This window comes from Erpetoichthys calabaricus, chromosome 3, assembly GCF_900747795.2.
Source record: "Erpetoichthys calabaricus chromosome 3, fErpCal1.3, whole genome shotgun sequence".
NCBI classification, from domain to species: Eukaryota; Metazoa; Chordata; class Cladistia; order Polypteriformes; family Polypteridae; genus Erpetoichthys; species Erpetoichthys calabaricus.
Window position 1 is genome coordinate 104,331,374 of NC_041396.2, and position 27,701 is coordinate 104,359,074.

At 34.5% G+C, this 27,701-nt stretch overlaps 1 protein-coding gene across 2 annotated transcripts in view; it reads left to right on the forward strand.

The window, feature by feature from the left end:
* Positions 1-27,701, forward strand: part of fez2b (fasciculation and elongation protein zeta 2b) — a 125,769-nt gene that overhangs the window by 49,103 nt on the left and 48,965 nt on the right. For both annotated transcript variants that reach the window (XM_051925589.1, XM_028797257.2), the window contains exons 2-4: positions 15,415-15,523; positions 18,783-18,899; positions 22,575-22,719. In XM_051925589.1, coding sequence (XP_051781549.1) covers positions 15,415-15,523; positions 18,783-18,899; positions 22,575-22,719 — 371 coding nt within the window. The remainder of the gene's footprint in view (positions 1-15,414; positions 15,524-18,782; positions 18,900-22,574; positions 22,720-27,701) is intronic.

A 27,701-nucleotide genomic window follows, 5' to 3' on the forward strand; every position in this document is an offset into this window, starting at 1 on the left:
AAAATATCTGGTTGCTGTTTATTTTTAGTTACCATGGAGGCAGTAAGTGTTCACATTGTGGGGTAGTTTATTTCCTAGCAAAATGAAATGTAGTTTTAGAAAAGCTACAAGTTAAGAGCTGAGAAACTCTTGTCAGATCAGAGTGATCAATGGTACATTATCTACATGTACATTTTCTGAAATCACTTACTCCATTAAAGTGTTTCAGGCTATTGTACCTTATCCCAACAGCATGCAAGGTCAGTTTAGAGTTTTTATTAAATCCTCATATGCACATCTTTCAGATATGGTTGAAAACTGAAGTGAGTGTACCTCAGCACGGTCACTTTCTTTTGAAAATGAAGACTGTTCCTTATTATTGGAAAGGAATCTGTCCTTTTTAATTAATGATGATAATTGTTCTCCAACTAAAAATCCAAATACCTTTTTCTGGTAAAGATGTGTGAATACGAGATAAGGATCTGACAGGTCTTGTAGTATTACATAGTGACATCTACAGTATGGAATTGGTCATTTGTGACATTAAGATTTTTCATTAAACTGTAATGCACAGTCAGATAGACTTGAAGTTTTGGCATGAATCTGACAGTATGAGTTTAAAGATTTTGAACAGCCTCTGTCAAGGTAATAATTTCACACTTGGTTGATTTTATACCATGTAGGCATGTTTGCCTGTTATCTTTTATTATAAATATAATTTTAATTCTTGAAGCAAAACATACATTTTGATTGACTTTTTAAATTAATGTTATGCTTTAGGTTTTCATGTTGTCAAATAAAGGAAAATGCTGCTATTTTCATCATATGCTTCTGAAACATGCAGTTAATTATGAGTGTTTTATTTACTGTTGAAATCCAGTTTATCACTAAATTCTTGGATTATTCAATGTAAAGGATCAATATATGTGCTCAAACATCAAGTCCAATGATAAATTAGTATTCTTGCAATGAATAAAGTTATTAGATATAATGTCTACAACTTCTAATTCTTTTTGAAGAATACTAATTTTAAAATGGTTTTGTTTGATAAAATGTATTTTTAACTGTGTCTTTACTTTACCTATGATTACTTTTATATGATTTTTTGATGGAGCACAGTGTATATATGGGTTAGATAGATAGATAGATAGATAGATAGATAGATAGATAGATAGATAGATAGATAGATAGATAGATAGATAGATAGATAGGTTGGCATGATGGTTTAGTTTTAAGTGCTGCTGCTATTCAGATCAAGTGTTCCAAGTTTGAATCCAGTTACCAGTCACTACCTGTGTTCACAAGCTCCCCATGTCTATGTGGAATTATCTCTGGGTTGTCCGGTTTTCCTCATGTATCACCAGACAATCTAAAGCATAAAGGTTAGGTTAACTCTTAATTCTGAATTAGCCCCGTGTGAGTGTGGACATGTGCTGAATCCTTGAGGCAACAATACTGATAATTGTACAACTGTGTTGTCATATAATGTGTGTATTATTTACACATTATACGTACTTATATACTAAAACTCCCATACACACACACGGTATATACAGTCAGGTCCATATGTATTTGGACAGTGACACAATTTTCATAATTTGGGCTCTGTACGCCACCACAGTGGATTTGAAATAAAGCAATCATTATGTGATTGCAGTGTAGACTTTCAGCTTTAATTTAAAGGGATTAGCAGAAATATCAAATGTGTCATTTAGGAATGACAGCCATTTTTCTACATAGCCCTCTGGGGCTGAAAAGTATATGGATATTTGCAGAAGTATATGGGCATTTGACTGAAGCTGTTCCATAGCCAGGTGGGACCAGTGTCCTCATTATTTCATTAACTATTAAGCAGGTAAAAGACTGGAATTGATTCCAAGTGCTGAATTTGCATTTGGAAGCTGTCAATGTGAACTCTCAATATGAGGTCCAAAGTGCTGTCCATGCAATTAAAAACAGTCTATCATTAGGCTGAGAAAACAAACCCTTTAGAGAGAGAGTAGAAACACAAGGAGTGGTTAAATCAACCATATGGTACCTTCTTAAAAAGAAGGAACACACTGGTGGACTCAGCAACTCCAGAAGGTCCAGAAAACCACAGAATACAACTGTTCTGGATGACTACAGAATTGTCATTATCCAGTAAAATAAGGAATTAGAAACAACAAACAAACCCCTGTATACATCGCAGTGGGCTGCAGCGCTTCCAGGCCCCTACACGAATCACGAAACGAAAGAGTTAACAACATACACCACTAATCCTTTAAATATTCACAGATAATCATGATCATCTACAGTATGTTATGGCAAAGGATGCGCCGAGCTGTACCTCCTGTTCTGGAAAATGTAATACTACACAGTTCCTTATGCTGGCCCATCAGGTCCTCTCCCGATTGACTTCACCTCATTCATGAGAAAAGAAAAATGATTGTGTTGGAACACTGTAAAGAAATGGGTTGTTCCTTTTCTAGGAAGAAAAGAAGAATAAATATTTAACTGAAGACACTTTCTGCATATGCAAGTTGGCTTTGAAGAATATTTCTTAATTTTTTTCATTGTTTTCACTTTTCTTCCAGACAGCGACAATACTTGTGCCTCTTGGTTTATGTCATAACAATTGTTATTTAAAATTTTTGTTAGGGTTGCAGGATCCTGAATTGGATACTTCTTAAATTTAATAAAAAATATTCTGGCACAAGTGTCAAACCTTAAAAAAGGAAGTCAAATTGAGCATTGGAAAATAATTAATAATAATTAACTAATAAAAATAGTGCACATTTAATTTACCCCACCACCAAATTTCCCCGTCTCGCCGCACCCGGCTACTTTTTCATGCCGTCCAGCTGGAAAGATTTCTGGGGAGAACACTGAGACCCATGCTTTGAATAAAAGAAAAAAAATCAACAAAATGAATAACACCATGAATAACATCACATGAAAGCTTGTGCCTTTACTTGTGTTTTTATGCCGGAAATCGGCAGCTCTGGGTTGCATCTATAAAGGAGACTAAGTTTAAAATTTAGTTCAGCTCAGGATGGCTTCTTTATTTTTACCCTAGGTTTTTTATGGTAAATATTATATAATAACCCTAAAATTAAAAATATTTTGACAGTCGAATAATGTGACAGGGTTTTCAGTCTTCTTGTGTAGCTATGTTATTTCCTTGAAGCTACCACTACTTTTACCATGGTTTCATGCAGAAACGTCATTAACATAAGATCAAATTTATATGTAGCAGCTGTGAAATAAAGCAAAATTACATGTACACTTTAGGGGTTAGGTTTATGTAATCCTGAATCCAAACTGTGCTTTGATCAGTGAGTAACTACAATGTTTTGATGTAATGTCATCAAGTAAATATTGAAATCACTGATCTTCATTTTAAGCACATCTATTTAGTTGTGCATTCTGTCTATCCATTTTCTGTATTTGTATATAGCTTGTATGCATAGTAAAGGACACTTGACATACAGGACAAGATTAGATTGGAGTCCTCATGGAACAAACTGTTGCAAATCCACAGCTGTCAATTTATCAGTCAGTGAGAGAAAAGCTACATGAATATGAGAGAACATACTCCCTAAAAGAAAAAAAACTGGTGTGCTTTGTTTATTATCAAATCTTGAGTATATCACTGGTTAGTTTATTGGTGTTAATATATTATAATATATTAAGAATATATAAGAAATATTCTTGTGTAGCTGAAGGTTTGCATATGTAAGATGTCATTCTTGCAGGTGATGTACTTTAAAACAGAAGCAAGATTATTGTTTTATATTAAATTGTGTTCCCTTCAAAATAGAAGTTATAAGGCTCCCCATAATTTATTTTCATTCAGTTTAGGCTAAAGATACAGATAAACATGCTCTTGGTACATTTACAAAATATTAACCATGCCTAACTACATAAGATTTTGACATATTCATGGTCCTTATGGGTATAAAACCTGTGAAGAAATACTTGGTTGTTATCAGCACCAACAGATACTCACCACATTGTTAAATGTCATGCAGCTGTATACAGTAGATAGAGCTGCTGTATAATAGTTTTAAGGAAGTACACTATATACTACAAACTACTTTTTTCCCATATTTGACCGTCAGATTTGCTTTGGATTCTGGATCAAAAGCTGTGTTTTATAGCAGAAACTAAGTAAATTATAGAGCATCAAAATCATTTTGTAATTAAAGAGTTATAGAGATGTATCAATGGAGATTTTATGGCTGAATTTAATTTTCCATTTTTTAATAGCAAAATAAAATATTAAAAATTTTAAGAGTAAGCTTCCATAGTATACAGGGGAAAAATGCAATATCTTTAAAACAGTAATGCTAGCAATTCTCAAAATAAGATTGAGCATTTATTATACTGGGCTTTCCAATAAAGCAGATCACCATCTGGACACCCTAGAATTAAAATTACAAAATTCTGGGTGAGAATGCCAGGTGCAACTGAAATTATTTAAGTGCCAAATCCATGAAACCCTGTAAAATCACAATTTTCCAGAGTTTTAACCCAGTATCATCTAACAAATGTTTTGAGCAGTTCTCATACCTGATCCTATTGCTTATTAGCACAGTAATCTGGCAAAAATGTTTTTATAGCATTTCATAGAAGCCTCATCCAGGGTTGACTCCTGACTTATATGTGATGATCCTCAAATACTTACAGTAGATTTCATCTACCCATGACCTTGAGTTGAAATAATTAGATTAAAAAAATTGATCAACATGATTAATAAATTATACTGGCATCTATGGTTGCAGTAGTAGAATTGGACTATCCTGTTGATGCAGTGTATAATTCCCTTTCTTTGTCTTAATTAGTGTGCCTCAGGCTTTCAGTGGTATTTGTTGACATTGTATCTACTGGTTTCATTTCAAATCATACTTGCACAAAGACATGGCATCTTTTTTGCCAATGCAATGAGAACAATGTATTTTTTTGTTTCTGGCAAAACTTTAAATGTAGAGCTGAATTGTCAGAAATTAATGTACATCTTTATTTTCACTGATAAGCTATCTTGCAACATCCATTACACTTTTCCATTTGGCATTTACATATTTCCCCTTCTTATGGGTTTGCCCAAAAACAAAAAATATATACACAGCAACTTAAATCTGAAAGATGATATGAAACATCTTGGTTCACTGACCAGCTATTACAAATTACTGGAAAATGTATCTAATAATTTAAAAACATTTTTCTCAGTGAGCAAAGAGAGAATTTTTGTAGACCATATGTTACCAATGTTTCTCTAGAGGAATGAAAAAACCATCTGTTTTCATTGTGCAGAGAATAGGATTTAGCATCTTGGAATATGTGCAAATTATCAATTTAGGGCTGTTTATTATGCATGAACAGTTCACAATATACAATAAAAAAGTACTATTACAATTCAAGGTTTTGCATATATTAAAAAGACAGAAACAACTTGAAAGCAAAATGATCTCATACAAAAATGTTTTTTTCTCTTTTTTGGGACAAATAGAGTGTCTATTAGTACAAATAAAGTGTGATAAAAAGCAGTGAGAGAATAGCACAGTTGTGGGTCCCCAAAGGAGTCGGAATTTCCACAATAATGCAAAGCAGAATAGACAAAAAGATCACATGGGGAAATCTGGGGGGAATGGATTTCAAATAAAACAAGAATGTTTTCTTTGCTGATGGGGAAAAAAAAAACTAGATGATCACTGGTCAAAAGACTTTGCCAGGGCAAGAGTGACTTCATCAAAGTATTACAAGCCTTTTAAAGGAGAGTGGTTTGATTTCCTTTATTGGTTGGATGCCAGTGGCAAAAACTGAGAGACTACATATACAGCAAATGTTTGTAGAATCTATGTATGATCTTTCTGGTTTTATGTACTCAGGAATGACTGAGTGACAGTCTTATTTATTACTAGCAAAATACCCGCGCTTCGCAGCGGAGAAGTAGTGTGTTAAAGAGGTTATGAAAAAGTAAAGGAAACATTTTAAAAATAACGTAACATGATTGTCAATGTAATTGTGTTGTCATTGTTATGAGTGTTGCTGTCATATATATATACATATACACATATACACACACATATACAGATATATTATATATACATATACACATATATTTTTTATATATATATATTTTATATATATATATATATATATATATATATATATATATATATATATATATATATATACACATACATACATACATATACACACATAGATGCACTTACAATAACATAGAAATCAATATAAACAACATTAACATCATTATCATATGAGAATATGAAGTAATATATAAGAAGCACATTTCATATAAATATAAATAATTAAACAGTAAAATCTTCTTGTATAATTTGCTACCGTGGCTTTTCGTTGGTCTGTCCAGGATTTTAAATCACCTGTAGCTTGCAAACTGTTTCACCTATTGACTTGAAATCTGGTACACATATAATACGTCACGTCTGCTATCCGCTTTATGGGTGATGATTGTATTACTCTTTTTATGTTTATTTTATTTTAGAATCAACTCCTATCTGCGCACACCAGGGCGGCCGTGGGCAGATGCGTATGGTGTATTCACTCCATGTTATCGTGCATTGCGCTGTCACTGGTATTTTGATAAAAGAATTTGAACAATATATAAGAAGCGTATAAATTATTAAACAGTAAAACATTAACATTTAAGAAGTAAAGTTACATTGAGTACTACTGCAGTGCCTTCGGGTATACCTCATTTTTTGTTTGCCCATTACATGCTTAAATGTATACATTTTTTGGTGTACCTACCCGAGAACACGCGACATATAACCGACCGTGGGAGAAGCATGGATTTTAAAGAAGCGTTGAGTTCATCTGCTGGTCTCCCTCGTGGAATAACTGGTAATGTTTCACTAAAATCTACAGCGAGTAAAACGACATTACCTCCTTTTTTTTTTTTGTACGATCTCTGAGATGTTGCTTTTTTCGGTTCAAGGCTTCATAAGCTCTTTTATGTTCCATGGTGTACTTAATAAGTACTAATTATCCCAAACCATCATCTTTGAATGTTGCAAGACTTTCGCCTTGTATGTAGATCGGGGTAATTACATTCATTGCATTCCTAGTCTGAATCACAATCTGATTGTATGGTATGGGTGGTTACCTGGCACTGTAGGGTTGCCACCCGTCCTTTAAAATACGGAATCGTGCCGCGTTTGACAATGAAATTGCGCGTCCCGTTTTGAATCAATACTGGACGGGATTTATCCCGTATTTTTTTAATCATTTTTTTTTTAAAGCAGCGTCTCATGCAAATCATCCCACACGCATTTTATGAAGATGCCTCCTTTCCTACTTTTGATTGGGTAATACTTGATGTCATCGTTAGTTTGATTGGTGTTTTTAACTGTCCAGTGAGGAGGGCGTGTCGTTTAAGTACAGTCTGCAAAGTGTTGGCACTGAGATGTGGCGTCAGCGCCATACTTGAAGCCCCTAACGTTGCGGTCAGCAAGTCGGCTAACATCCGCCATGTGCCGTCTTTCAGTTGCGAGAAGCAGATCATAGAATGGTTGAAACTGTTGCCCCTAACGTTGCGCCACGGCGTGTGGTTCGTTTATACCTCGTGTCTTCTCATTAAACTTTTATCTCGCGAATATGTTATTGCAATCCGCAGCGGGAGCGTTTCTATAAACTTAATTTAAACTTACGTTTTACACCGTGCTTTGTTTCCCTTATGAACATGCTTGTATGCTTAACTCGCTCCGTTCTCAGTTGTTTAATAAATTTTTTGCTCTTCGCTGTTTGCGGCTGTTCCTCCATTTCCCCCTACTTCGTTGTTTTATCTCGCAAATATGTTATTGCAATCCTTAACAGGAGCGTTTCAATAAACTGATTGAAAATAGTTTTGCATTTACCTTTTTAGTAAAAGGCGAGCTTTTAAGCCTGAGAAATCACCGCGTAAATGCACACGTTTAATTGGACATGTGTTAATATGTATGGTTACACAGTATTAAAAGACAGTGAACAACGTCAGTTACCTTTGTTCCCGCGTTTGATAAAAGGTGAGCTTTTAAGCCTGAGAAATCACCCCGTAAATGCACACGTTTAATTGCACATGTGTTAATATGTATGCTTACACAGTATTAAAAGACAGTCAAAAATTAACGTCATTTACCTTCGTTCCCGCGTGTGACTCGTGCTGTAAATCTCTTCCTTGTTTTTAGTTCACGTGATTACGTAGGAGGCGTGATGACGCGATACGTGACTCCGCCTCCTCCATTACAGTGTATGGACAAAAAATATGTTCCAGTTATGACCATTACGCTTTGAATTTCGAAATGAAACCTGCCTAACTTTTGTAAGTAAGCTGTAAGGAATGAGCCTGCCAAATTTCAGCCTTCCACCTACACGGGAAGTTGGAGAATTAGTGATGAGTCAGTCAGTGAGTGAGTGAGTGAGTCAGTCAGTGAGGACTTTGCCTTTTATTATTATAGATTACCTTTTCCATCAGTTCTCACAAACTGAACCATATATTATTTACCACAAACGCATGCAGCAACTGTTGAATCAGGCTTTTATTTCTGGACTCGGTAGTCATTGGTAGGGTTTTCGGTGGAGTCATGTGTTAAGGGGTATAGTATGTTAGTGAATTTCAAAGTTTGGAAAATGTTGTAGCATTGTGTTTAAGGATAATAAGTTTTTGGGTTCTGGATTCACCTGTTTGGAAATGCCTGAGACATTATTGTGCATGCAATGTTATTGTTGTCTGGTGTGAAACAATAACCATTCTGTTATTTTACATTCGTGATTGTACTTTTTTGTTGACGGAGTATTTTGCTCAAGTTATGAGGAAGGGAGCAGAATATGGTGATTAGTGTTGGCCTGCATTACGGAAAATTGCACTAAGCAACTTGCGTGGTGATGTTTAGCCAGTTAGCCTGACAGTGACTGTTACATATAAGTATTTGTTAACTATGTAATGAATATTGCATGTACATATTCAGATATAAATAACAACAATGTTATAAAACTGACAAAGTCTCTTGTTTTGGTATCAAAAAGCTGCTTTGTAAAAGTTTTTGTAAATGAAATGTTAAGTGAAAGTATCCTAAAATACATTCATTTTTACCAATTTGCACAGCAGTAGTATGTTTCCATTTTGAATTTGTTAATATTAATTTTAACTATTCCTTTCTCATTGACCAAACAGAAAATGTCAATAAATACATAGTATATGCAGGTATTCCATGATGATCATATTACTCTTTGTAAAACCCATACTGAATCTTTCAAGGAAAATGTAATTAAAAATGCACATATAAAATAAATAAGCGCAGAGCAGTTTTGACATTCTGGAGTGAATAGAGGGAGTGAGGTTTTCACAAGCTACAAGCTTTTAATGCAGATAAATAAATAAATTTAGTATAATCAGCTATCTAAAACCCTTTTTTTTTAAAATATTCATAATGGATTTTATTCCTTTTATATTCTAAGCATGTGTGTGCTTAGGCTATTTGGTGAATCAGAAATTTCCCTCTGTGTTTGAAAAAGAGAATGAGTGAGAAGGTGAGTGTGTGTATGTGCGTGTGTGAATGTAATTGAGTATGTTTGAGTATGTTGGGCAATGGATGATCTGGCACATTGTCCAACACTGATTCCTGCCTTGGACCTGGTGCTGCCATGATGGGCTTCAGCTCTAATGAACCTAAATTTGGAATAAGCATGTTCAGTAAATATATGGATGGATAAAAATGCATCAAACATTCTCAAAGCCATTAACCCAATACATCATCATGGGTTAGAACCTATCCTTACAACACTAAGTGCAAGCCATGAGAGAGTCTTGTACAGGGCGCCAGTCCATCTCAGAAACCACACACTAACTGTTGGATGCACACAGGGCCAATTTAGAGTCACCACATAATTTCAGTTGTCCATCTTTGGGGGATGTAGGGTTAAAATGCATGTAGACATTGGTAAAGTGTTCTGACTCTGTTTGTACTGGTACTGTAACTCGTTGTGGGTGTCAAATCCATCTCAATTCTAGATAGCTCTTGCAAAACATTTTTTAAGATCTTTTGAAATAACTTATTTTATAATATTTGAAAATGATTTCCTGTGTATTTTATGATATTTTATTATATCTTTAAAAGAGTATCTAGAGTTTTGTGATATCACGTATTAATTCTATAAATGTGAAATCCGAACTAATTTTTGGGTATTTCAAATGCATCTTACCTTTCTAAAAATGTAATTTAGCTTGCCATTATATATAGACACTATCAAGTTTCAATTAGGTGACAAAGTTAAATAACTTTAGCAGTAAGAGAACAAATATTATTATTAAACATGCTTGACTGCTTCAGGTGAACATCAAAATATTCTGATTGTCAGTATCATTACAATACATTTAGTTCATCTACCTATGTTTAATTTGATGGTATTTTATTTATGAGACATGCTGACATTTAATCTTCTCTGAATGTGGTTGCCATTGTTTTCATTTGATTGGTTGTTCCATATGATGAACATTAGAGTACAAAACTGCAGAATGCAATTAGAAGCATGGGTGAGTTTATGTCTGTTTGCATTTTTAATGTTATAAGTTGGTATATTTTAATTACTTGCGGTACAACTGCTTCATGTGCACATGATATTAAAATTAACTCTTACGTCTGTCTAAGGTTTTTTTTCCTTGTCCACCTGTACTGCTATTGGTTGTTTTGTTTTTTTGTTGTTTATATATATATATATATATATATATATATATATATATATATATATATATATATATAAATAACTGTTCATAAAGATCTAGCCCTTTATAATTATGATATGGAGAGATAATATAATTCAAATTTTTTTGTATGTTTTTTTAACATTGTTTATTTAACAAATGTGTTATCATTAGTTTTGTATTATGTTTGGAAATTTCATTAGGCTTATGTACAATATAGCTACAATACAGAGGGAAAAAGGCATTGATATTTACACATACTGTATATAAGGGATGGACACCATCCACCAAAATGTTGCACAGCCATTTCTTGGTAAAAAAAAAGAACACAAAAGGGAAATAGAACCTCAAGAATAGTAATTCCCTTATTTTGGGGTTAAGACTTCAAGAAAGTAGAGTACACAAAAATTATAGTCTTTTCCATTTTCACATCATTAGGTTATGTTAAGTTGAGCACATCTCTCTGCTGAATCCACAGAATCTTGCTTGGCTATTAACTTTAGGGGGTATGCAGTGTGGTGTTGTGGATTTGCTTAAATTAAAGAAAACTGTACAGAAGCTAAGTTAGGAGACAGAGATCTTTACTTATTCTCGCAAGGAGAGAAATATAAGCACTTCTAACCTTAAGCCCAAATTTGGGTCCCACTAAACAGGGTATCGACATGACCACAAGTTGATCTCAACTTATATTTCATTGCAAAATACCAGATCATATATATGTCCTAGACCTCCTTAATATTAACAGCCTAACAGTATAATCTTGTTCAGTTAGCACACACTGGTTATTTTGTCTGATCACAAAGCCTGTACAAACATTTGCATTTACTTTCCACCTTTATGGCTGCATAATCTCCTTCAGCCATAAAACTGTTCTTTTCAGCAACCAGCATACTGCTGACATCCTATGCAAAAACACTTCCTAGCCTAGCCCAACTGCTAAACTCCTGTTAAACATAGTCTTCAAAATATACTGTAATGTTAGCCTTTCCTTATAAGGTCTACATTTTTGTTTGCATATTTTATTCACTTAGAAGCTGCATCTCATCCAATAATCCTATATTAACACACACAGGTTTAAATATAACAAGTCTTACTACAAGTCTTGAGACATACACCTGCAACCTACCACCTTATCATGAAAAATTGGATTTATTGGATGGATGATCATTTTATTATTCTGTTCAAATTAATCATTAATGCATAAAGTATTTTAAATGTTTTACATCTGCAAATGTATTACAAAAAGCCACCTATTTTCTAAACATCCTTCAGTTTGAATATGCATGCCTGTATTTAATATCATGTCATATACATTAATTCTGATACAATTTTAAGAAATAAAGTGAAACTTTAAGTGGAATGGAAAATGAAGATAATGAGATCCCTGGGGCTGTAACATAATCTCATCTTGAAAGATAAATAGCATATCCTTGTGATTAAAGGAACATGTCATCAATCTTCAGAAGCAAAATGTGTGAAATTCTTATCACTTAAGAGTAAATGATGCAGAATTTATATAAGCAACTAAACAGAGCTTGGCAGATTTAGTTTTTTCCTTTGTATTTGAGCAATTCCCCTCTGCTAATTTGGAATTTTAATCTCTGTTTGTTTACCCTGCTACTTTATATTACAACTGTGAGTTAATCCCTCTTCTTTCATGCTTAAAATAGTGGTTTCACTACTAAAAGACTATATGCTTGACTTTGCAAGATGTTTCTGATCTGAGAGTTTCGGATTTGAATTGGTCCATTGAAAAGATGTATGCAAGAATTTCAAAATCAATGTATGTCATATTAAGTAATGCTGTCAGAGTTGCAATTTTTTTTTAGAATTTTTTGACAACAAATAGGGCTTAAGGAGCTCGTTATTCTTAGTTTTTATGCTTTGTTTATGACCATTTGGAAGGTTTCATTGTGTTCAGTAAACTCCTTGTGAATTCTGTTTTGTTAAATGTGCCATTTAGTGTGCATTGATGCTTACATTACTGCAGAAACTTTGTCTAGAAATTTATAGTGCCTCACTCCCATGTGAACTTTAACACCTTATAGAATGTGGATTATGGATTTGGTGTAGCCTTAAGAAGATTCTGTTTGTGTTGTTCCTATGTATCTGTTTAGAATGCTTGCTTGTTTATTAGAACACTGATTATACCTTTGAAACTCAAAATTCTGACTCTGACTTTGTTATTAAGTGTACATTTAAGTCAAGTATTTTTTTCCTGTTGTTCTGTCTATTGGGACCTTACCAACATTGCTTTTACACTTATACATAATGTTTTATTTAGGGTATTATTTTGATGTTATTGAATATTTCACTCTTCATTTCTATCTGGCGAGTATTAGTAAGTTCTGCTGATTAGTGAGGATTGAGCGAATAGTGGTTTTCCATTTTAATTTCATGTGTATTTTTTTTTCCAAAAGATTTGGAGAAGGCGAAGGATAGGAAATAAGCCTCCCTTCAGTTCCTTGATGAGATTTCAATAAGTAATGTGGCAGTATTTTTGTTCACTTGACTCTAATTTTTAATCTCATAAAACTGATACAAAATCATCCAGCTATAAGCTGCTCTGTAGTAAAAGCCGTACTTGTTCCTTTAGATAAGTTGTTTATGGTTTATTTTGTCTCATTTTTATAGGCTTACAGTATAATAAATGCTTAGGTAACTTACATTAAATGACTTATAATGTAGTGGTTATAAAGAATCATTGTACCTTAAAATTGTAATTTTTGTTACCTGTTTTTTGAAAAATAAAGTATTTAAATGGTCACAGTAATAGATGTATATTTACAGCCTACAATTGGTTATCATGAAATTACAGATTACCTGCTAGTATCTTTTCTAAAATTGATGTTTTTAACACATATATAATCCAAAGTAAATTCCATAGCCTTAAAGGAATACTCCACAAAATATTTTTTTTTTTATATGTTACTTACCCCATTGTTTTTTGTAGTGGAGATTGAGAAAAATGTTTAATCTAATGTTTTTGTGGAGAAAGTACGTAACAAAGATTTTGATATAACAGGACCCAATAGTAACCAGTGTTGGACAATGGCAAACAATGTGAAAAATGTCCAGGCCCTGGGGGATAGATTTCTCATACAACTTGTTTCCATTCATATGCTTCAAACATGTAAAATGCATGCATGTTTTGCTAAAATATTATTTATACTTCAAGAAAACTCGGTGTACAGTAATCCCTCCTCCATCGCTGGGGTTGCGTTCCAGAGCCACCCGCGAAATAAGAAAATCCGCAAAGTAGAAACCATATGTTTATATGGTTATTTTTATATTGTCATGCTTGGGTCACAGATTTGCGCAGAAACACAGGAGGTTGTAGAGAGACAGGAACGTTATTTAAACACTGCAAACAAACATTTGTCTCTTTTTCAAAAGTTTAAACTGTGCTCCATGACAAGACAGAGATGACAGTTCTGTCTCACAATTAAATGAATGCAAACATATCTTCCCCTTCAAAGGAGTGCGCGTCAGGAGCAGAGACTGTCATAAAGACAGAGAAAGCAAACAAATCAATAGAGCTGTTTGGCTTTTAAGTATGCGAAGCACCGCGGCACAAAGCTGTTGAAGGCGGAAGCTCACACCCCCTCCGTCAGGAGCAGGGAGAGAGAGAGAGAGAGAGAGAGAGAGACAGAGAAAAACAAACATGCAAAAATCAATACGTGCCCTTCGAGCTTTTAAGTATGCGAAGCACCGTGCAGCATGCCGTTTCAGGAAGCAGCTGCACAAAAGATAGCAACGTGAAGGTAATCTTTCAGCATTTTTAGACGAGCGTCCGTATCGTCTAGGTGTGCGAACAGCCCCCCTGCTCACACCCTCAACGTCAGGATCAGAGAAAGCGCAAGAGAGAGAAAGAGAAAAGTAAGTTGGGTAGCTTCTCAGCCATCTGCCAATAGCGTCCCTTGTATGAAATCAACTGGGCAAACCAACTGAGGAAGCATGTACCAGAAATTAAAAGACCCATTGTCCTCAGAAATCCACGAACCAGCAAAAAATCCGCGATATATATTTAAATATGCTTACATATAAAATCCGCGATAGAGTGAAGCCGCGAAGGGCGAAGCGCGATATAGCGAGGGATCACTGTAAAGCATAATCAGGAAAGGCTTATTCCCATGATGCTGTGCTTTTGAAATGAAGACTGTTTTCTTGACCAGTGAATGAGGAGGAGAAGGCAGATCTTCAGTTTATAAGCCCAGTAATATAGGAATGTGCCCTTGTAGTTCATATTTTATGTTGAATTTTCCATACGTACAGTTCGCATTACACTTTTAGCAAAAAATACATGAATTATGTGACACATGTTGTATGATAATTTTTTTTTCTCCCCATATGGACGTTTTTCAAATAGTTTTCTGCTGTCCAGTGTTGGATCTTGTTCTATCAGAATTTTTTTTTTTTTTTTTTTTTTTTTAATGTACTTTCACCACAAAAATATAAGATTTAAATGTTTTCTCAACCACCACTATAAACTATATGGGATATATAACACATAAAGAAAATCATTTTTGGGTGGAGTAGTATCTTCTTCACCAGAATTCTTATCTTGCCGTTCTACTACAAATGGGTATTAAATACAAATGTATTGTATATATTTCTTGACATTTATGAAATATTACTTAGTTTAGAGATTAAGATTTTGTCATCCATGAAATAATACTTTTCCCTCTTTCACTGAAAATGTATATCATTTAGATTTTTTTTTTTCCTTATAGAATTTGGAATGCATTAACAGATAATTATGGTAATGTGATGCCAGTGGATTGGAAGACTTCTCATACTCGCTCACTTCACCTACCAACTCTGAATTTAATGGAAAAAGGAGTAAGTTTTGAATGTTTAAGTCAGTCTTTGATTTTCAGAATGATTATTTAGACATTGCATATACTTTGGAATTTGAAATATACTTTGGAATTTGAAACACAGTATACTTTGTAATGTTTTAAATAATGCTTATTAGAATGCTGATAAAAAGGAGTATTTACAACATATTTTGCCTTATTATATAATGCAGAGAAATTATACCACATGGTGTCTTTCAAAAAGAAAACAAATTGAAGGAAAAACAATTCTGCACCTTATGTATGCAGAACAGTAAATGCCCCCTTGCTTCAGTTTGATTCTGACATTAGTTGGAGTAGCTTTTTGACTTGGGATCATTATTTCTACAGTATTTGTATCCCTTTAACTTTTTGCAAGTATGTTGGTGTAAGCTGTTGAGAATTTCCCTTGGGAAATAATATATATGTGGTTGTTTTCTTATTGTCTTATGGATTTTTTGGTTTGTTTCTGTTAAAAATACTGTATTTTGTGTTCTGGGAACAGGTTTAATTTATGGTAGCTTTAGATTGTTTTGCCTCAAGTGAGAATGTTTGAAAAGTTTGACAGAGCTGAAATACTGAATAAAATTTCATGCTTTGCCACCACCTTTACCCTGGCATCAGATACTCAAAAACTATTCAAAGTTAAAAAGTAAATCACAGTATGCTTTAACAAAAACCTTTTATAGACATGGGGACAACATGCAAACACTAACTGCACTGTGACTGGACCAATAAAAGGGTTTTGAAAATGTAATTTGTTATTACTGAAACACTTTTTTTCATTCACTGGAATGTCGAAGAGTGTATATTTTACCCTAAAATGTCTAGTTTTTTCATGTATGTAGAGGCTAAAGCATTGCAGTCTGACTAGTGTAAGTCCAATGCTGCTACTGGCATGAAGAACTGTGTCTTCTATGTCTTCTGGCTCCTTAGCATCTCAGTTATTTGTGACTAAGTTTAGAATTAAAACTCAAACCAAAAATATTATTTTCTTCCCCCAAGAGAAGATCTCAGCCCATAATCCCCTAACTTTCTCATTAAAGTGCATTGAATTAGCTTTCATTTTAGAAAACATGAAGATTATAACACTTTAGCAATTATGTACAGTGGGTATTGCTTATTGTATAACTGAATTACAAAAAAAAAAATGTTATTACCATAAACATATATTATATCTTGACCTAGTTAATAGGATAATATTGTACAGTGTTGTTATTTCCCTGGCAGTTACCACTCCTTATAAAGAGTTGTATTTCCGTTTAATGTTGGTATTGTCAATTCATTGTTTGGTATGATTTATAAAAAGATGTTTGTATGCTTTCTGCCTGTCTGTGCTTGTTCCTTCAGTTTAAATAACTACTTTTGTCTTTTTTTTATAGAGGAAAGGTTTTGGCCATGCATATTTTTAAATCTGTAAACAAATAAAATTGCTACGCTCCTGAGCAAACTCCATGGAGAATTGTAATTTTAGTCCAACATTAGTAGGGCTGCCAACTCTCTTTCTCTGGAAATGAGGACATTTGGGTCGAAAAATGTGGACTTTTGAGGACACCTTTCCCTATGATGCCGTAATACACCCTTAATACTGTCTTATGGTTTTTTTTAAATGATATAAACCATTAGCGGCAGTTTATCACTACAATTACTGTATGGTATGATGACCACAGTGGCAGTCACTGGAAAACTAATAACCAATTAAATATTTTGAATATGTCAAGCTTCTTAAATTAACAGAATTAATTCCTTCCATTCTTATTTGGATAGCTTAACTGTCATAAACCTATAAAAAATAATACACATGGTAAATACACTTCTAGTAAAATACAAATAATTTTACTTTTTTCAATTTAGTTTATTTGCATATATCTACATTCTTTTATGTTTTTCTACTGAAGCTATTTTATTCTCAGTAAATCTGGGTTCTTAGATAAATATGTATAGAAATCTTTACATAGCATGATACTAAAATTGAATTTTGTGAGCATTAGCCCCTCAATTGAATCTGTTCTGCCCTTTTGAAAACAAGGATATTTGTTGTTCAAGTAGTTTGTGAACTTGCACTTTCTTTTTGGCATAATGGGTATTCCTGAAGTTATGTAAATGAAAGAATTATGAAAATACTAAATTACTTGAAGAGGTGACTTATTACTTGATCAACTGATAACTAAAAGATATTGCATTTATATGACAGAATAAATGTGTGTTTTTTTTTTATGAACTGAAACTTTAATAGTTGACTTATTCATTTACAAATATACATTTATTTTGGAACAACACGAGGTAATAACAATATCTTCCATTAACATATTACAAATCAGTACTTACTCGCACTTAAATATGAGGGACTGTACCTGGATGTATGAAATTTCTTGTTTAACCAAGCTGCTGAAAGAAGAATTGAAAATAAGATCTCACATAGAAAACGTGAAATTGTAATTTCGATTTTGAATAAATTCACTTAGTTATGGTGAATTACTGCGGTGGGTTGGCACCCTGCCCAGGATTGGTTCCTGCCTTGTGCCCAGTGTTGGCTGGGATTGGCTCCAGCAGACCCCCGTGACCCTGTGTTCGGATTCAGCGGGTTGGAAAATGAATGGTGAATTAGGATTACAAATAATTAAAGAAAAGAACAACATTCATAATGAACTGTCTACTCACCAAGAAGTAAAACTGAATTCAAAAGATGAAGTGAAAAAGCCAAGTTGGACATATATTGGCTATTCTTGTCAAATCTGCATTGTTTACTATCAGAATAGAAGTGAAAATTCTGGGGAAAAATGTGCGCGCATAACTTCTGCAAATGTTGATTGGTGTATGGCTTTCAATTTTTACCAATGATAAGGATATGGAGATTTTCAAATTTTAGGAACCAAAATTCCAGATATTTTCTAAATTTTATAAATTCCTTTTGGACAGTCCATGGTGCATTAAAAATGAGGACATGTCTGGAAAAATGAGCACAGTTGGGAGCATTAGACTGACTGCTGACATAGAAGGGTACATTCCATTTACAGTCATAGACAAATGTCACTTCTGACTGTGATACACATTTATCTGCAATGAAAATCTGGCATTTCATTTTTCAATTTGCATATTTTTTTGTCTGATGAATTTCTTTTGTACAGTCTTTGTATAGGGTGTGATCTTAAATATGTTGACAAATTCTTTTGCTTATACCTGTTTTCATTATATCATATATCATTAACTAAATATTATCAGAATAATACTTTTTTAACAATATTCTTTCCTTGATTTCACAGAAAAATGACAACATAAATCTAGACCTATCAGATGATGAGGAGCTGAGGGAACAGCTGGATATGCATTCCATCATTGTATCCTGTATAAATGATGAGCCCTTATTTACTGCAGAACAGGTACAATTCTCGCTGTTCTAGAAGAGTCTGCATTTTGAAAGCTATATACTAAGTAGTGCTTTTGTGAGTACTGTAATACGTAATAAGGAATTGATCACTTACTTGTGGAACATTTACAATGGCATCTCTGACCTACTGCATTGGCAAATTGAGCGGTGTATGGGTTATTGCCTTTTTTTTTTTTTTGGCTGGATCTTAAGAGTTGCATCACAGAATTTTTTTTTTAACTAATACATTTGTTTACTTGCCTAAACAATCCTTAACTTTGTGTACTCAATGTTATTGTTAATTGCTGGTTAAGGCAAAGTGTTGGTCACAAGATCCCAGTAGTTCTACCTGTCACCTTGGAAGCTGTGGGTCTGATCATACCACTTTTCTAGAGTTCAAATTTAATCTTGGAATGCTGCATATCTGTGTCCAACAGGGGGTACATGTGTTCTTTCAGAACTGCAGCTAATAATTTGAATCAACAAGTATATCCCTTTCACTGAATATATTAAGGCAAGAGTAATATGGTACAAAAGAAAGTATATATTTTACTTGCTTTAAAATGTAGCTTTCATTTCTAATATACATTGCAGTATAATCCTTTTTTATATGTACAAATATGCCAGAGAGAAGCCGTTAGAACAGTGCAGTTGTCTTTGAGTTTTTCAGTGATATTTTTGACAGTTGTGGTTCCATCTTTTGGTTAAGTGGAAGCATTGTTCTCGGTACAGACTTGACATCACATCGTTGCTGAGGTGCTTCTGACTTTCAGGCATCCTGAGAGGCCTTATATATGTTTACTTTCCACTGACCAATACCATGTATGGATTACTACCAGTTTAGCACATTTTGTGAGCTATTTGCATGTGATATGTATAGATGAGTCTAAGACTTCAATATATCACATTCTTTCATTATCTGTGAACAGTGCATCTGCTCTAATCACTTAAAGTCCCTGCCTGAAAGAAATGTCTTTGCTTCAGCTAGAAAACTGTATGTATGGTAAACATAATTAGGCTAAAAAATCATAGTATTAAGTGGTTGTCTTTAAACTCTGGTTACAACGTCTTTACATGATTAAAAACTACAGCCCATAAAAGAGAAAATTAATCCTGTGGTTATGCAGACATTGCTAAAATTGTTTGATGTTTTCTCATTGTCACCATTTTTGTTTAATTTCTGAATTGTGAAAAGTTCATATTGTGAGATTTTTTTAAACTCTTTTGAGACCCTCCTCAATGAGGCAACATGGTGAAGCGCGATTGACGCATCTGTCGAGGGTTGCTTGTCCGCCACTGAGGCAACCACAGGTTTGCAGTGCCCCACAGGCTCACAGTGCCACAGAGGCAACTGTAAGCTCACCGCCTCCTTGCACAACTCATCTGTCGCCCGATGAGTGATGCAAGGAACATTATAAATGCAGGGAACAGTATTACTTGGCCACAACCCTGCCTGATTGCTGTGTCTATGTATAGGAGAGCGGTAGATCCCGTTACAATATATAACCATGTTGTTCCTGTTTCAAGCTGAATAAAAGCTGGTTTTGCTAAAGTACTGAGACTCAGCCTCGTGTTTTGGGGTGCAAGACAGGAACTCACATGTCAAAATGTACTGTATATAATATCTATATAATATCAGTTATCCACTGACTTAAATGAGGTGGGCTAGGATTCTTCCAGTTGATCAAGTTAAGTCTACGTACTAGGCAATAACAGTTTGTTTGTCCTTCTCTACTTTAAGCCCACCTGGCAGTACACCAAACACAACTGTTAATGGATTAGTAGTGATTGTGACACCAAGGCTCTCTGATAGGCATTTAAAGATTTTGGTCCAGAAAGATGTTAATTTGGTGCACACCCAAAACATGTGACACAGTGAGAGTGGAGCTCGACTGCAACATTTGCAGGTTGAATCTTGCCCTGAAAACATTTTGGACAATTTTAAACAAGATAGATGTGCTTGATGAAAGATTTTAAGTTGAATAATTGTATACTTTGCGTATGTGGAGGTAGAGTGAATTCAGTGTATGGCTGCCTTGGTCTCCTTTTCTGAAACACTGAGTAAGAGAACCTTTTATCTTTGTACTCGGGGATCTTTGAAAGGAAGGGACTTCAACATGTTTTTATATATTATAATAATGCTGTCTGAGTCTTCAAGACAGGTCGATATTTCTTCTGGAATAGAAATAGGTGGGAGGTGAGGAAAATTGGGTGGGTTTCGTTTAGCAAAGTTTCTAATTTGGAAATAGTGGAAAAATTGTGTTGATGGGAAGTTAAATTTGAAGTGTAATTGTTCATAGGATGCAAAAGCATTATCTATGTGCAAATCTCTAAATGATTTAATCCCATATGTTTTCAAAATTAAAAACTGTAAGTTTGAAAGGGTGGAAAAAGGTTACTGTGTAGAAGGTGCCACAGATAAAAGCTTCTCTGTCTTGAAGTGCTTCCTACATTGGTTCCATATTTTGACAGTTGGGTTGTTAGTATATTAAAGATAACTTGTATTTATTGGGGTACAAAGCAAGGAATATAAAGAAGTACTGCAGGATTTTATTTCTATTGCGGACCAAGCTTGTGCGTTTGTGTCAATGTTGAGGTTTTTATAGCTTTTGTATTTGCTGGCCAGCAATAAAATTGAAAGAGCCATGCCACGTTCTGCTTTAGGTCTTTGTAGGGTCACCCTTTAGATGCATGGATGTTTTGAATTCCCAATAAATGAGATCATGATTGAATCTAGTTTATTAAAAAATGATTTGTTAATGTATAAGTGTTCCAGGCTTTTAGGAAGATTTTCCGTAACTGTTTTGACTTGAGCTACTTTTTATTCTTTTCTCCATCCATGTGCTTTCATACAGCTTCAGTTATGTTTAGGATGGAGCTCTGAGGTGGCCAGGTCTAATATTGTTAGTGTTCCATCTGCAGACATACACTCCAGGTAGATCATAATTGTGTTTTTGGGGTATTATCATATTAAAACATGAAGTGTATTTGCCAGTAAGTTCTTTTCTTCAACGTACAGCATGATAAATCATACTATCAATATCTGAACAGTCATCATTCCATCAGATTTGAGTAGATGCCATGTACCAAGCTGCAGATTTTTATTCCAACCCAGTTCCTTAATTAAAAGCTAATTATTGCTGCTAAACCAATTAATGCACAAGCAGCATTTTTGGCTGCTATAATATACTACTAATTTAAAAATGACATGAAATGGCAAAATGAAAACAAGCAAGTTTTGATATCAGCAAGGATTGGCTTCTAACTAAGCAAATGGATTGGAACAAAAATCTACAGTCACTGCTTCAATCCAGGACTGACCTTTCGCTCTGAGATTTCCATATTCAAATTGCACTTTTCTTCAAATGTATATATGACAGCTTAAATGCTACATTTTGAAAATTTGGTCTGATGTGCAATTGTTCAGTTATACTAGTGTTGTTGATATAAAACTATGATTTTAAGCCTAAGTCCTTGAGATACAACACAAGGTGAGAGATGCATTGAACAAATGTACAATGCTGTATAAAGGAACAAAATGCCCTGTATAATTTCTGTACTCATTGTTATTTTGTTACTGCTTCCTTGGATATGGTTAAATTTTTGCGACATAAGACATTCACTGTGCCTTTTACTCATTCAACAATATATTTTATGGTCTTTGGATTATATTTTTTATTTCCTTAAGGTGATTGAGGAAATTGAAGAAATGATGCAAGAATCACCAGACCCTGAAGATGACGAAACACCTACACAATCAGACAGACTGTCTGTACTGTCCCAGGAAATCCAGACACTCAAGAGGTCCAGTACTAATAATAGTTATGAAGAGAGTGAGTGTGTCTCTTTTAATATATTTTTATTTTCTTTATTTTATGCTGTTTCATGCTGTTAAATTTAGGATATAATATTAAATAACTACATCTTTCATTTGAGTACTTCTGATGACAAAGATTGCCTAAATAACTGATGACAGTCACTTTTCAGACAGTTGTTTAGCACTTTGTCACATTTTAAAGTGTGTGGTTTTGTTGCTTATGGCACTACTATTGTTGTACACAACATCCTTCATTTGCCATGTACATTCGTTAAGGTAATATTTACTATTTTTTTATGCAATATTAAAAATTGTATTGATAAATTACAGGTTGCTGTAGTCATTTTTTAAAAATAAATATTTTGGTAGCAAGGAAATAACTGGTGCTAGTATTGTAAGAGATGCATTTAAACAAAACGGAACTAGGTTTCACTTTAGATCATTTCTTAACCTTTTTTTATTTTTTTTATTTTGAATTTAGAGTGAGCTGTCTGGTTTTTACAACATTTATTTATTTTTTTGTTTAACTCTGGTACGATTTTCACTAAACTTGGAAAGCGTGATCTCGATGCAGTACCAAACCCTGGAGTGGTTTGCATAAGGTATAAATGTGATCTGACATGGGTCCGATCTACATGAAATTCTGTACTTTATAAGTGAAACTCTGTGTGCTGTAGCAGTCATAACTAAGCGTCTGCTGACAGTAATTAAGGATCCCATTCACATCATAATAAGTTGAGGGTTAACATGGAGCATTAATAAAAAGGTACAAATAAAAATACACATGGGTACAAATGTCATATATTTCACATAAAACAACTTCCATAATTACCAGTCAATCAGAGCAAGCCAAGCACCTGTTTCAAGCATACCTCTTCTCTTGCGTGCAGGATCAGAAAGTAGCTGTTAATCCACTTGTTTACACGTGTTGATCAAAACACATACAGAGGTAGCAAAAAAAAAATTAAACAGCAGTGCCCTGTAAGAACAATTAACAAACACACTAATCTTACACTTAGTGTGCATGCGGGTGAGGCGGGCATCCTATCAATGTACACATGTTACTAACAAATTTATCCAGGAGTTGAGACAGTAGACATGTAACTTGAGATAAACTAAATTGAGGTTATGTTCATACAGTGGCTACTGGAAAGTAAATGAAGAACATCATATATTTACGTGAAGCTTACCTACTACATCTGCTGTCATAAAACTGAAGCACATGCCCTGAGCAGAGCTGGCTTTCTTTTAAACACACACTTACTTCAAATGTGTCTTTTTTGTACCAAGCATAGTAGCACATAATTTTCAAGTTGCGTTCCACTTGTTTGATAATAGGAGTTTTGCTCAAACAGCTGTGTTTAGTAAATAAATCAAATAATCAGGGAAAATGCAGCAGTGCAGAAACACAATTGTTTTTGACCCTCCATGATATTTATTTACTGAAAAAATATTTTTGTCCTATGAAAGAAGTTCATGACATGGCCATAGGGTGTATAATGATATGTATAATTTGCTTGAATGTTTGCAATGTGAAATGCTATGAAAACTGAAACAAAGTACCAAATCATCCCCCAATTCTTGTGCGAAAACACCTTATGAGTGAGTGCTTGACAACTTTCTTGTGAGACGCACAAAATTTTAAAAAAAAGTGACAGATGCAGTTTCACATTCCCTTCTTGTCTTAGTCCCCAGTTTCTAGTTTCCACATAGCAAGGTGGAAAAGAAGGTGGGTGACAAGACAGTCATTTCACATGGAGTACTGCTGCAGTCCCAGGCTCATTTGTGTTCTTGAACACCCTTTTTGTCAGTCATGGATTGAGGAAAATATGCCTTACTTGTCTGGACAGCTTACTAGTTGCTTGTTTTTCTGCCAGTCTTAGTTATCTTGATTTGTACAGCTGGCTCCCACCTGTATTTGTAAGAGGAGGAGAGTTTCCTAACAGAATAGCTGCTGTTCAAAGCTGATTCTGAAAGGGAGGCTTTGGATAATATTTTGTGTTGTGAGTGTAGTATTAACAACACACTAGAGTAGTTAAATTAGTTACTTTTTTCATTGTTGGTAGCCATGATAAAACTTTGTGTGATGCATCTTATTTTTATATTCCCCACATGCATTTTATTTAATATGACAGGGGTTTTATCCCTGTCTTTGAGGAGCCATTATCTTCAGAATGCAGTAGTTATTTGTCGTCCTTCAGAAGTGATGAAAAAAAATAAAGTTGATTCACATTAATTTTTGCTTAGAGAACAGAATGTTATTGTTCAGTTTTAAAACATCCTTGCCTTAAGTGGATTGATTACCGTACATAGCTAACTGAAGAAAAAACATTGCCAATTCTGTCGCTAATCATAATATTAAGGTAGCACAAAATAAACACCTAAAACAATTGAGTGCCAACAAAACAGTGCGGTTACAAATGAGAGCAGCCAGCAATCCCTTTTAGTATGTTTTATTTACTGAAAATTTTTTTTACATAAATGAAATATATATGTGGCATAAAAATATACCGCAAGGATAAACACTATATGCATAACCTGAGTTGGAAAAAGGACTAAAAAAAATCTGCTCAAGTAGAGTTACTACTATTACTATTATAGACCAAAATATACTAAAGTAAAAGGATCTTACATGGAAACTATTCCAGCAAAAGTAAAACAAAAAATGAATTAAAGTAGTCAATGTCCTTACTGTGAATTGGAAAGTATAAACAGAAAATACATAGCAGTAAAACATATTTTATTTATCAAAAAAATATTAACTATGGGTGTGTGTGTGTGTATATGTGTATATATTTTTATTACAAGAAATGCACTGTACTAATTACAGCTTTTAGATTGCTAGTAAAAATTGTTGACCACAATTATCTCAGCCTGTTCCACTCGTAGTACACATCACAGAAGATGTGCTGTGTATTTTATACACTAAAATATGCAAAAATTGACATTATGGCAGGGAATGCATGGTAAGCAAGTAATCAAAATCATATAGAATATCAGCTGACTATTTAGTCTGTAGTTATTGTTATAGAGTACAATTTGAGAAAACAAAGACTGCAGTGAAGAGAACAGCTTAGCAAATAAAGTGCAGTAGCCACCAAAAGTCTTTTGAATTGACATTAGTACTAGGATGTTGTACCATGTTAGCCATTATGGATGTAAAGAGAAGTCGAGCAAAATGATTACAATGATTACATCTGCCTGAAGAAGGGGACTAAGTTGCCTTGAAATCTTGAATATTATAATGTTTTTAGTTGGCCAATTAAAGGTGTCATTTTGAATTGACATTAGGCAAGTACAAACTTCGACTCAAACCACAGTTAATATGTTGTCTCTAAATAGCAAAATAGAACAACAATAAACAAGCTATGGTAAAAATCTTATGATTGTGCTTCACACCCTTAATTAAATGTGTGTTAAAAATTGTCACTTGTTGCTCAGTTGCAATGTTTGCTTAGAGGAATACAGCAAGTGTGTTGTCAGTATAACATCAAAGTTTTTTTTTTTTTTTTAAACTAAGCCCTTTGTGTGACCAATTTAAGAGTTGTATGCCACGAAGGGAAGATGTTATGCACTCATCATTATTGGTGTAGCCTTGTTCAAATGGTGAATCCCAAAATTTTGCAAGCCCCCTTATTATCATAAAAAAGAATACTGCCTAATATTATAAATGTACCAATACACAGTACACCTGTCTAGGAAATATTTCTATGCTAAATTCACCATACATATTTATCATGCACTGAAAGGTGACATCTTTTTAAAAATTAGGTTGCCTCTTATTATAGCATCAGCTCAGATAAGTCTAAGGGTTCGTTTATACTTCACACTCAGAACGCGTACACGCCCGCATCATGGCTGCCACGTGTTCTCAGCATTCATTTGATGCGTCCTCTGAGCAGGTCCTCAGAAATTAACGTGACGCGTGCGCGAGTTGCAGTACCAGCAAAAAGTCGGGGGGGCGCAGTGTGCTAAAAGTTGAAATGTGACGTCAGAGTCTCTGTTTACTATCTACATGTGACAGAAAGCCGCTTTGCGGATCCTACGAGATCGGTGTGCGCGCTTCGATGTTTGATAAATGGTTCGATGTAGTGAAGCAAAATGCCGACCTACAGATGTATTCGTGGTGCTTTTATATTCAAGCGTCGCATATTCCCGATCGTAATGACACGATACATTTTAGAAGTCTCACATACCGTCTTCTGTGCAGTCTTTTTTTCTAAGGCTTCCTCTGGTCCTGACAGCAGCGGATCGCCAGCAATAGATCGCCACACTGAGCACATTAAATGTATGATATTCCGACTCCCTACACATTTAGAATCCTTAGATTTATACACGATATCACTTTCATGATGAAAAGCATTAAAGTACAGTATGTATATTACATTTTACAGATAAATCTGTAATTTTGTTTAAATAATGAATACCGTTAATAATTACACACATGGGGGTGACACAGTGGCGGAGCGTTAGCGCTGCTGTTTTGCAGGGAGTCATGTTGCTGATATTCCCTGTCTGGAATTTACATGTTTTCCTGCTGGGTTTCCTCAGTGTGCTCCAGTTTCCTTCCAAAGATATGCAGATTTGGGGATTTGGTGCCGCTAAAATGACGCTAGTGTATGTGTGTGCTTGTGTTCACCTTGCGATGAGCTGAGGCCTCGTCCAGGGATTGTTTCTCACTCATGCCCAATGCTTGTTGGAATGGATACATGCCTGGATTTAATCAATAAACATCCTTTTCAGAGATATTGTGGTATGGTGTCATGGGAATTTAATGGGTGTTCTAGGCAATTCACAACACAGAGAAGCCGAACATGTTCTCACCGTGATAATATCTCGCACTGCCACCTGGCGGATTCCTCCATATTTATGTAAAGTATGCGCGCAAGTATAAACACTACAGCGCTTGCGTAGCAGGAGCGTCCGCTGAAGCATGCATCGCGTCGCATGAAGTATAAATCCGGCCTAAGGTTGTGCAGGTTAACCATAAATCCAGGG